General features: G+C 45.3%; 1 protein-coding gene across 1 annotated transcript in view; it reads right to left on the bottom strand.

Annotated features, from left to right (window-relative positions):
- Nucleotides 1-5,995: 5,995 nt before the first annotated feature.
- The window catches only part of MOCOS (molybdenum cofactor sulfurase), a gene marked incomplete at its 5' end in the record, with an annotated part of 77,547 nt that continues 70,924 nt past the window's right edge, over nt 5,996-12,618 (bottom strand). Inside the window, 2 exons of the mRNA XM_034642202.1 lie at nt 5,996-7,349; nt 12,215-12,353. Of these exons, the coding sequence (XP_034498093.1) occupies nt 7,191-7,349; nt 12,215-12,353 (298 nt within the window). The remainder of the gene's footprint in view (nt 7,350-12,214; nt 12,354-12,618) is intronic.

The following is a 12,618-nucleotide window of genomic DNA, read 5'->3' as shown; positions in this document are numbered from 1 at the left end:
GAGAATGGCTGGCGCGGCATCCGCAGCCCCGCGCCAAGCCCGCTGCCAGAGGCGGCGGGGCGGGGATCCCCGGCGGGCCGACTCCGGCAGCACGTGCGCCCGTCGGCCTAGGGAGCACCCGCGGAGCTGTACACCTACGAGCTCCGGGAACTGGAGGGAATGGCCATCCTGTCTTCCCCATCTGTGGAGAGCTTAACCCCTTCCAGATGAAGGCGGCGGTGCCGGGCTCCTGCTGCCTGGATTTGAAAAACCCCAGTTGGGCATCTGCAGGCGAGGGAGCCGGCCCCTGACAGCAAGCAGGGTGGCGGCAGCCGCCGAAAGCCCAAGCAAGGGTGACCGGGAGGTTTCCCTTGGGGAGAAGGGAGCTTAGAAGAAGGAGGGTGAGCCGGGGAACCCGGGAAGCTCCTAATAGACAATCTCAGGAGGCGCTAGGAGAGACGACTGGGGGACTGCGCGGCTCTGCCCCAGGACCCCAGCGCCGGGCGTGACACCGGGGCCACCTGGTGGGTGCTAGTTGACCCTCTGTTATCACGGCAGCCTCTTGACCAATTCGGTCCCGAAAGCCCTCACTGGACCTTGTAGGGCCGCGGACCGCTTCGGAGAGGTCACCGAATTGCAGAGGGGCCGCGGAGACTTAGAGACGCGCTCGCGACCGAGGGACGTGGAAGGAAGGGCTGCAGCGCGCCAGCCTCGGCTACTCCGCAGCACCGGGGCTCCTCCTCTCCGCCTCCCTCCGGTCTCCTCGCTGCTCGCGGGCGACCCCCTCCGTTTCCAATAAGGATTCGACAGTTCTCTCCTTTCCCAGGCGGTGACCAAGTCGGTGGTTCCTCGCACCTCATATAGGTGCCTGGGCTAATACGCAATTGCTCTTAGCATCGGTGTCTATTTACAAGGAGGCTCTATGACCTCTCTCTCTCCCTTCCCTCTGGTTTCAAGGAGAAAGAAACCCCTGTCCCATACTTAGCCCCTTCACTGGCAGTTTTTTTTAACATTTTATTTTTAAGTAATCTCTACACCCAACATGGGGCTGGAATTTACAACCCCGAGATCAAGCGTCGCCTGCTCCGTGGAATAAGTCAGCCAGGCGCCCCCTTCGCCAGCACCTTTAGTCTTCCCTCTCCATGGACTCTCCCTGCCACACATGCAACACTTAAGCCTGGTCTTGAAACAACAATGATCCATGACACTTCTGCTCATTCAGAAGGACTCGAGCTTTCCTTATTTCTGCTGCTTACTTGCTCGTTGAATGAGTTCTCTGGTCCAGGGAAAGAAAACGTTATAACAAAAAAAATCAGCTCCCTATTTTACAATCCCCATTCCCATCCCACCATTCCCATCCCACCCCACTTCTCAGAGGCACACATTTCTCTTCTTTTTCCAGAGGCACCCATTTCTAAATAATGTAAGCACNCCCATTTCTATATAATGTAAGCACACTGATACACTTTCAATTATGAATTTTAGATAATACACTGGCTTTCTATCATGCTAAATGAAGATTTTTTTTTAGCTTTATTACAGACCATTTCCCTCTCTCCATCTTCCCAATATAGTTTTTTCACAATTTTAATTGAATTACTATTCAGTGATTTTTTTAAATGATGATTATGTTAATATTGTTCACTTTTGTGCCAAGTAGTGCACATGATTACATAACTTTTCTTGTACAACTTTTTGTTTTTCTGAAGTTAATATTTGTTTCAATTTTTTTCACTTATTTTTTTACTTGAACACCTGGTTAGGTCTTCTCATATCCTTTTTTTTTTTTAAGATTTTATTTATTTATTCGACAGAGATAGAGACAGCCAGCGAGAGAGGGAACACAAGCAGGGGGAGTGGGAGAGGAAGAAGCAGGGTCCTAGTCGAAGAGCCTGATGCGGGGCCNCAGAGATAGAGACAGCCAGCGAGAGAGGGAACACAAGCAGGGGGAGTGGGAGAGGAAGAAGCAGGGTCCTAGACAAAGAGCCTGATGCGGGGCTCAATCGNGTTAATATTGTTCACTTTTGTGCCAAGTAGTGCACATGATTACATAACTTTTCTTGTACAACTTTTTGTTTTTCTGAAGTTAATATTTGTTTCAATTTTTTTCACTTATTTTTTTACTTGAACACCTGGTTAGGTCTTCTCATATCCTTTTTTTTTTTTAAGATTTTATTTATTTATTCGACAGAGATAGAGACAGCCAGCGAGAGAGGGAACACAAGCAGGGGGAGTGGGAGAGGAAGAAGCAGGGTCCTAGTCGAAGAGCCTGATGCGGGGCCCGATCCCAGAATGCTGGGATCATGCCCTGAGCCGAAGGCAGACGCTTAACGACTGCACCACCCAGGCGCCCCTGGGTCTTCTCATATCCTGCAACAGCTCTGAAAACGCCTCTTTCAATACTGTCAAATAATTTCCCAATGCTGTGTTTTCTCCTAAGATATCCTTTTCAGAGATATTCCTCCGGTGTCCTCCATGCTCCTGGTCTCATTTGGAATGTGGCTCTCTCAGCCCTATCTCCCTGGAGAGTTCCTTGGCTTCTCTCTTGTGTGGGACCCCCTGGTTCCATCACTTGTCTTATTTTTACTTGATTTATATTCTCATTTTTGTCAATATATACCTTAGTAGTTTCCTGAAAAGATAAATTTTTGGTCGCTTTCATGTCTGAAAGTATCTTTGTTCTCTATCCTCAGACTTGGCTCGATGTGGTTGTTTTGCTGGCAAGAACGGCCACAGTAATTCTTCCCATTCCTTTTATTCCCACCATTTCGCAATCTGACTTTTCCACTTCTTCCATAAAAAGGTGGGACTATTTCCCCACTGCTTGAATGAGGATGGGTTTGTGACTTGCTTTGACAAAGAGGATCTGTTGGAAGTGGCTTTGTGTGACTTCTAAAACCAAGCATCAAGAAGCTTTACAGCTTCTGCTCTCACCCTCTTAGAATGTTGACCTGAGGGTGTCATACACAAATAATGAATCATGGAACATGACATCAAAAACTAAGGATGTACCGTATGGTGACTAACATAACATAATAAAAAATTATTATTAAAAAACAAAAAGCAAACAAAAAAAGGTGCTGGGTAAATATTCAGTGAAAAAAAAAAAAAGAATGTTGACCTGAGAATACCATGTGAAGAAGCCAGGTCTCGCCTTAGAAAAGCAGTAAGAGAACTACTACTGAAGACTGGCAATATGGTTATTGGTGTTATGTAGTGGTGAAACAACTGGCAAAATGACTACCCAACTGCCTACAGTAATTTTGGAGATCAAAAATGTATCTAATGAACTAGGAGTCTTAGCTAAGGAGAGTTCTAGACAGTATGTCAAAAATATCTGATAGGTGCTTCTAACTGCATATAATAAGATATTCTGTTTGCTAGCAGAATTTAGAAGAAATACAGAGGTCCTAAGACTTGCTGGGTTGTAAGAATAAAATAATCTCTCAACCCCAGTCTGTCCAGCTAGTAACTGATTTTGGTAAAGATCAATTTTTAAGTGTGGTTATAAGACCCTTTGTTAAGATCTCAGAGAGATTTAAGGTGGTGCATGGTAACTCTCATTTAAGCAAAGGGGCTTCTAAGAATCCTAATGGGTGTTATTCCATGGCAGCCTGAGAGACCCAAATGAGAAAGAATTATGGATATAGTGTTGGGAACACAGAGTAAACCCTAATAAGATTCATAGAAAATCCACAAAGTGTTTAAGATAGTTGCATTAATGGGGGCGCCTGGGTGGTGCAGTCGTTAAGCGTCTGCCTTCGGCTCAGGGCATGATCCCCGCATTCCGGGATCAAGTCCCACATCGGGCTCCTCCGCTGGGAGCCTGCTTCTTCCTCTCCCACTCCCCTGCTGTGTTCCCTCTCTCACTGGATGTCTCTCTGTCACATAAATAAATTAAAAAATCTTTAAAAAAAAAAAAAGATAGTTGCATTAATGAAATCAANCCTTCCTCTCCCACTCCCCTGCTGTGTTCCCTCTCTCACTGGATGTCTCTCTGTCACATAAATAAATTAAAAAATCTTTAAAAAAAAAAAAAGATAGTTGCATTAATGAAATCAAAGCAAATTTGGACTAAAAGGGAATTAAAATTATTCAAAATAAAAAGAAACCTCTGGAACTCCAACCTGCAGTGGTTAAGAAACAGGCTAAGAAAGCTGTTCAGCAGCAAACATGGAGCTATTGTTTTGTGTTTGTTGAGTTTTTGTTTTGCTTTGTTTGGGAAAGTAAGGATCTATCAGAAGGCAGAGCTAAAAGCCGTGGAGAACAGTGAACTTGGGAATCATCACAGGGAGCAGAACGGGGCCCCACTCCCCGGAGCAGGAGGAGCTGGCAGCACACACCTGTTTGGGGCTCAGAACTGCCACAGGCAGTGACCACTGTGTATCTCACAGTCCCTTTCTTTTTGAATGAGAGTGTCTGTTCTGTCCCAGTCTCGCCATTGTAGATTAGGTGTTTAAGGGACAGAAAACCTGTCTGTTTAGGTCACAGGTCTCTGGATCAGAGAAGTGGTATCCGAGGAGCCCATGCCTCATCTGTGCACTGATTCAAATAGCAGTTTCCTCACCACCTTTCCAGCCTCTGCCCCTGCCCAGTTCCAAAATCAACACCACACATTTTGGGGTTTCATTATGGTAGCACTTCACTCCCTGGTACCAATTTCTCTTTTATTCAGTCTTTGTTTCATAACAAATCACCCCAAAAAGTAGTAGCTTAAGACAATAACTATTTTGGGGCGCCTGGGTGGCTCAGTCGTTAAGTGTCTGCCTTCAGGTCAGGCCATGATCCCAGGGTCCTGGGATCAAGCCCCCTGTCGGGCTCCCTACTCAGTGGGAAGCCTGCTTCTCCCTCTCCCTCTCCCTCCGCTTGTGTTCCCTCTCTCACTGTGTCTCTCTCTGTCAAATAAATAAAATCTTTTTAAAAAATAACTATTTTATTTGTTCCCAATTGAAATTTGGGCTGGGCTCAGCTGGGGTCGCTCATGCAGTTGGACTCATCTGGAAGCTTGACTGGGGCTGGTTGGACTAAAATAGCCTCTGTCTGAATCTGGTAATATGTGTTGGCTGTCAGCTGATTGATCTAGGGAACTTCACACGAGCTGGTTCTTCTCTCCTCCACATGGCTTCTCATCCAGTAAAGTAGACCTGGCTTCTTCCCACTGGCCATGCGAGCACAGCATTCTAAGAGTTCTAGAGCAAAAACCGCAGGATCTTTGAGCCTTAGACTCAGAGTTTATGCTGTGCCACTTATGAACACCGAGATATAAGAAAGTGTTGTAGTCAACTTTGCAACAATCTGACACACGATATATAATTCTAGGTTGAAAATGATTTTCACTCAGAATTTTGAGGCATTGCTACATTGTTGCTTGAGAAAATGATCAATTTTGTACACATAACCTTTTCTTTTCCTTCTCTCTGGGAGATTTGGAACCTTCTCACTATTCCCAATACACTGAAATTTCATAATGAGGCACCCCGATATGCGTTCTTTTCCATTCATTGTATTGACAGTCTCTTGGTATTTTCCAGCTAGAAATGCTGTTCCTTGTTTTGTGAGAATGTTCTTATTTCATGTTTTTGATCGTTTTCTCTCCACAGTTTTTTCTATTTGCTCTTTCTGGAACTCCTATTTTTTGGATGTTGGACCACCAAATGGATCCTCTAATTTTCTCAACTTTTTCCACCCCGTTGATCTCTTTGATTATTTTGCTCCACATTTTGAGTGATTTCCTCAACTATATGTTCCTTCTCTGTTACTGAATTTTTAGTTACAGCATTCATGTTTTCAATTTTTGGGAAATCTTTCTTTTTCTCTAATTTTCTTTTTGTCTCCAGGATTTCCCTGATACTATTCATTATCTTTTCTTTACAGTTTTAATTTCATTGCACTGCTTGTATGTTCTTTGGGGTGTTTTTCCCCCTCTTACTTTCATTCTTTTTCTTTTATAACAGAGGTCATTCTCAAATTCTTGTGATCTTTAGCTGCTCATTCATATTAAAAACTGACTGGAAGCTTTTTTTTTTTTTGGATGTGGGGTAGGTTACATTCTCCAAACTCTCTAGAATAGAGATGGACAATCCAAAATAAAGAGTTGTGTCAGTCTACTCAAAGTTTGCCATCAATGCAAGTGAGGCAGTAAGAACCATTTGGAGCACACGACATGCTCCCAGACCTGGCCATTGCTGTGATAACATCAGCTGGACACCCCCATGTTCCAGGCCCCAAGCTAGGGGCTGAGGCCAAATTAATTCCTGAGATTTGTGCCCATGTGGGTGAATGGTACACAGGAATGCTCTGTAATATCTTTGCAATTTATCTGTAAATCTGAAATTATTCCAAAAATTATTTTTAAAAAAAAGATGTGCACAGATTCTAAGAAGTACTATTGTCCTTCCATGCCCCATAGTATTTGTGCCCATCCATCCCCTCCCCTGCATGATGCAGACTCAAGGTCCCCACGCCCCAGGTGACACGGCCTGCCTCCGCTGAGCAGACAGGCACATTGGTAAAACACTCAAGTGCAGACCAGTCTATCCCGTATCTGTAGGGAGACTGTGGCAATTACATAGTGTGAAACAAACCCCAGTTTTGGAGAGACACAGGAAACAGAGCAGAACATTTAAACCATGAGTGAACCTTCTAATTTATTACCAGAGAGAGATTAAATATTTACCTTATTTCAGTTAATTTTCAAGAAATGCTCCATGCAGCCTGTTTGCCTGGCTTCCTAGAATTCTTGGCAGACAAAACCAGAACGTACTAGCCTAGACATAGATCTTCCTAAAGAATCGGTCTGTTATAAGTTCAGTTTCTATCATCTGGCAGCCACAAAAACAACATTTGGTCATATGAACCTTCAAGAAGATGACTTACAGGCTTCTGAGAGTGAAATTTACTGAAATTGTCCATGCAGCTACTCTACTCACTAGATGGCATTTTACTCTCATGAGACATCCGTGGTGAAGAAAAGAATGATCAGGACAATAAAATCACTTTGCTTATGTACTCATTTCTTATTTATACCCCATATCTCGTCAATGTAATTTGAAAGTACCAAAAATACACATCATAAGACCCCAAAAAGGAAGGAAATGGAGGGAAAGGAAAAATCAGTTGGTGCTGTGGATGAGCTCAGAACCTTAATGGTAGCCCATCAGCCGTAGACTGTCTCCCCACTTCTAAAGCTTACTCCACGCTCTTACTCAGAACTACAGCTCTGGTGTGGATAACGAGCCAGGATCATAGTTGGCAATCATGCTTACCTTTCTCTCGCGCCTCTCAGAAAGCTTTTGGAAAACATTTTGGTTTCGCTGCCCGGTTTGCTGGTCGATGCAAATCATCTGGCATCTGTGACAAGGCCCCGAGACCTGGGAGGTGAGAAGGGAAAAGACAGCGTTGCCATGAAAGTGACCAGGGAGGAAGCTGGGTCCAGGAGGCCTGGTTGTAGAGGCGGTCTCCAGCCCCACTCATGCAGGGTGCTCAGTACTCTAGCTGCAAGGAGCCAGAAAGAAGCACCTCCTCATGTGATCCTGGGGAATCATCCATATTTGCTCATCAGCTGAAAGACTGCTGCTTCAGGGCTTCATAGAGAAAGAGAAGAGTGGTTGCTATCTCAGGTTTCTTCCTGGATCCTCCCAGGAAGAAAAGAACCAACCGACTGGAGCACAAACTGGGAGACAATAAACACCCACGGCCCCAGCACTGAGTCATCAGTAGAACCTTACTGTGTCCATGTTCTTTGACCCAGAAATTTCCCTACTAGGAATTTCACCTAAGACAAGAACCACAGGTGGGGCACCTGGCTGACAGAGGCGATGAGTGTCCGACTCTTGGTTTCTGCTCAGGTCGTGATCTCAGGGTTGTGAAATCGAGCCCACGTGGGGCTCCACGCTCAGCTCTGAGTCTGCTTGAGACTGTCTCCCTCTCCTTCTGCCCTTCCCACTCATGCATGCACTCTCTCTCAAATAAATAAATTTTTAAAAAAGGAAATAAAAGAACCACAAGTACAAACACAGATTCATGTACAAGGATCTTTCTCACATTTGTAGCAGGGGAAATCTGGGAGTATCTTAAACACCAAATAGTAGAGAAGAATGGCCACACTCCATGTATATATCATGCAGGTATTAAAGTTAATCTATAAAAGGCTTTAAATAAAAGGGGTATTATTTATGTTTGTAATTGAAATAAGCAGGAAACAAAATCACATGTGCAGTCTTACATATATATATATATATGCATACACAGATTCTTAACAGGGGTTATACCATATGGTAGAACTTCTATTCTGGCTGGTCTCCATGAGCGTGGATTGCTTTATAGTGAGAAAATCTCCCATAAATGTTAACATAAAAAAAGAAAGTATGCATTCAGCAGTGACAAGATGCTTCTTTTTTTTTGCATATATAAAAAGGGCAAAGGTACTTGATTTTTCTCCTTTGCTCCTCTGCTCACTCATGAGCAAACACAAAGTATGCACCGAAATCAGAAACAACTAAATGTGGCTACGTCTTGGCCTGTTCCTATCGCTCACCTTCTGGCTGGTGGGCACTAAGCCAGGGGAGATATAACCTCACTGTGGTACTGAAGTCAAGATGGGCAGTCTTCTTTAAGCAGCTGGGGGTGCTGTACGGGGCTCTGCCCTTCACTGGCTTTGATACTGGGCAGACCTACAACCTCTCGAAGCGGCATTTCATCATCCAGCCCCTTAGCTTGAGTCAATGAGGATTCCAGGTACTATTTCTAGGATGCCAAGCCCATACCAGGCACTTAGCCATGCTCAAAAGTGGAAGCTATCGTGATTATACACGAGAATCCGCCAGATGGAACAGGACTTCCACAAGATCGGAACGCTAAGCCCTTCAGGATCAAGGACAGACATTCTGCCTTTTCTGCTTAGAACATTATGATTCCCAGGCCAGGCTCCCTCTGAGCCTGCAGAGACATAACCACAGAAGAGATGTCCCACAGAAGGGATGTCCCACCAGCCCTGGGCCCGGGGACCCCAGCTGCCACCTGATGGACAACACTTCAAGAAAAAATACTGTCACTTTAGTGAAAAGACTCTCTTAAAACAGTTTCTCAAGCTGGCCAAAGGAAAGATATTTTCCAGGCACTTTTTTCAAACACAAAAACAAAGAAATCAATTTTCTTAAAACACTGTAATTTTTAAGCTCTTTTTTCTAGTACTGTTATCCATTGGGATTTTAAAAAATTGTCTNGGATTTTTAAAAATTGTCTACAAGCATACGTGTTCTTTGAAAAATAACTCAAATGATACAGAAGCTTTAAGAATTAAAAGAGGGGCGCCTGGGTGGCTCAGTCGGTTAAGCAGTTAAGTGTCTGCCTTCGGCTCAGGTCATGATCTCAGGGTCCTGGGAACAAGCCCCACATCGGGCTTCCTGCCCAGCGGGGAGCCTGCTTCTCCCTGTCCCTCTGCCTGTTGCTCCCCCTGAGTGTGCTCTCACTCCCTCTTTCCAATAAATAAATAAAATCTTTAAAAAAGGAATTCAAAAAGAAAGCGCTCAGCAGTGGCCTCCCTCTCTGTCCTCAGAGGCAAGCACCGCGAACGAGGCTGTAGGTTATGGGACTGCGGCTCGGCTCGCAGCAGGACACGATGAGCCATGCACCTGGGCAGCACTCTCCCTGGGCTCTCAGAGGCCACTGCACCCTCCCTGTCCCATTACTCCGCAATACATATTAGACCCCCTTCCATGTCTGTACTCAGAGACGACCCCATCCTTGGGCTTTGCAACGTTCACGATGGCCTGGCATTCCTGGGGGCTGATGTGCTTCACTGTTCTATGAAGCCATGTAAACAGTTTCTAATTCTTTGTTGTTATCAATGATTTTGTAAAAAAGGTCTTAATCCACATAACCGCCTTGGCCATTTAATATTTTTTAGCATCGATCTCTTTAAATGAGATTCTAAAGGCAACAGGTATCAAAGTTTTGATGACTTGATGATCCCCAGTGAAAAATCACTTTGTGCTAAATCTTTTTGCATTGCAACAGCCTCAGCCTGGGGGTTAGCATCAGCAATGTCTTTGAAGCAGTTACTTTTTGAAAGGCACAGAACTAACTACCGTTTATACTTTTTAGCGCCTGCACAGGACTACACTGTATGAATATAGCATAATTTGTTTAACCAATCTCCCTTTTGTGGATATGTAGAATGTCCTCCAATTTTTCATATTTATAAAAGCACTACAATAAGTAAGTTTTAAAAAAAAAAGATTTTTATTTATTTACTTGAGAGAGAAAGAGCAAGCAAGAGAGAGAGCATGAGCGGAGGAGAGGGCAGAAGGAGAGAGAGAAGCAGACTCCCCGCTGAGCAGGGAGCCCCCACACGGGGCTCCATCCCCGGACCCCAGGGCCATGACCTAGGCCAAAGGCAGACGCCTAACCAATTGAGCCACCCAGGCGCCCCAATAAATAAGTTTGTAATATAGCTCTGCATACTTGTATGACTGTATTTTATGGAATAGGTTTCTACCAATGAAAGTTTTGGGCCAAAGGGCAGGCATATTTTCACTTCTATTAATGAATGTTTATTAAGAACAGTGACCTAAAGAAAGCAAAGCATCTCAGAAAAGTTTCTTAAAGACTCTTTCCTGTATTTACGTCCCAGGGCAGAGCCATAGGTGCTAACATTGCCAGGACTCATGCTGACAGTGACAATTAAGCTAGTTCAAGTTCTTTCGCTTTCCTCTTTTCTTCCTTTATTTCTCCCTACTTCTCTCCATTTATCAAACAACATACATTAATGTCTGTTCGGTATTAGGCAGGATACGTGAGAGCAAGTGTTTTAAAGACATGGCAGGGACAGAGCAACAGGAAATAAGAAGGGCAAGAGGAGGTCAGGACACAGGGATGGGTTGGGGGGTGGCGGGAAGGCTGATGCCAGAGAGAGGTCTGTGGGAGCAAAAGTCAGAGAAGAGAAGAGATTGCTTTCTTCAAGCAGGAGCAGCTGCCAGGATAAGAGGAAGTTTGGGGAGTTAAATGGATAAAAGAAATTCTTTAGGACTTTTTGTGCCATTCAATTTAACTGCCCTCCACAACCTCAGACCTCTGACATTCTTCAATCAAGATTTCAATTCTTGTTTACTGCTTTTCTGGATATTACAATTGTGTTCCTTCCAAGTGCAGAGCTGGGACACAAGGTAGCCCCATTACAGTCAGTTTATATCACCGATTAATAACTCTACTATCAAAATAGTTTCATCCCCCACTTAAAGAACTGGCACATTCTGTGCAGATGACCCATCTTTCCATCCCTAGCTATTCCTTATCTATCCTGTCTATCCATTCTCTCAAGAATCATTGAGCACTGACTCTGGACCAGGACTGTTCTGGGCCCTAGAGGGACAGCAGGGAACAAAATATACTTGGGCCCCACCCTTGGGTGCTCTGAAGGAGTAAGTAGGTGCTATGCAGAGTCGGACCTTTCCAAGGAGGTGACCTCTGATTGGAGGCCCTGGAGTGGCCACAGGAAGAACATGCCAGGCAGAAGGGACAGCAAGGGCAAAGATGCTCAGGCAGGAAGGTGGGCATGTTTAGGGAATAGAGAGAAGGGCAGTATGGCTGGAAGGGGGATACTGGAGGGGTCAGGGGGCTCAGGTCTCAGGGGTCCTTCTTGGCTCGAAGGAAGAATGCAGGTTTTAGCCTAAGACTTCCTCACATCTTCCAGGCCCACGGCACAATTTTGGGAGCTCAGAGGCTGGGGAGAGAAGGCAAGCGTGGCTTTGCTTCTGACAACAAACTCCTCTGCAACGCCCAGTGAGGCCAGAGGCAGAGGGAGGGAAGGAGGTGGGGTGGCCGTGGGCACTGAGGGAACGCTAGGCGTCTGGGTCCTCCACAAGCACCAGAGAGCAGGGAAGTCCAACAGGTTTCAAGAGGATAAAGTTCTCACAGACACAAGCATTCTAAGAGGACAGAGTTTAAGCCTAAACATAATGATGAGTTGGGGACGCCCTGAGCCTGCAATCACCGGTACGGGGCACATTCTCTCTGCCCCCATGGGAAACAGACTGCTGCCACCCTCGTGGGGAATAAGCGATGGGTCCTTCCAAGGGGAGTCCCAGAATGCAGATGTCACAAACCCTCCCGCTGAGGATTTGAGGGGCAGAGTTTTGACAGAGAGGGATTCCCGCCTGCCGCCCCCCTGGCCTCAGACAGAGGTCAGTTTCCATCTGCAACCCTTGAGGAAGGAACTGAACTTCCCCCAACTCACCTGGAAACGCAAGGAACCAATTGAAATCTCATCCCACTTTTCTTCTTCAAAAGCCCTTGTTCCATTGGTAATAATATTGGCACGGAACCGTGAGATGAGGTCTTTCATTGGGAATAATTCCTCCTTCCCATTCTCATCACTGTTTAAGACATACCAGAAGGGGGGAAGTGAGGTGGGGTGGATAACCGCACTGTTGTAATTGTTCAACATTTCTAGCACTCGATGCCTGACTTCATCAACTGTAACCTGGCCTGAGGCCTAGATGATCAGAACAAGCTCCTACCATGAGTAGCAGGCCAGCAGACACCGAACTGTTACACAGACCTCCATGGTGACCCCTAGAGGTGGTGCAAAGGGTGAGTAGATCTTAGCTGAAGAGATGAAGGACACTGGAAACCAAGGTG

This window comes from Ailuropoda melanoleuca, chromosome 14, assembly GCF_002007445.2.
Source record: "Ailuropoda melanoleuca isolate Jingjing chromosome 14, ASM200744v2, whole genome shotgun sequence".
Lineage (NCBI taxonomy): Eukaryota > Metazoa > Chordata > Mammalia > Carnivora > Ursidae > Ailuropoda > Ailuropoda melanoleuca.
Note: the sequence above shows the minus strand (reverse complement) of the source record. Positions and strands in the feature narration are given on the sequence as shown.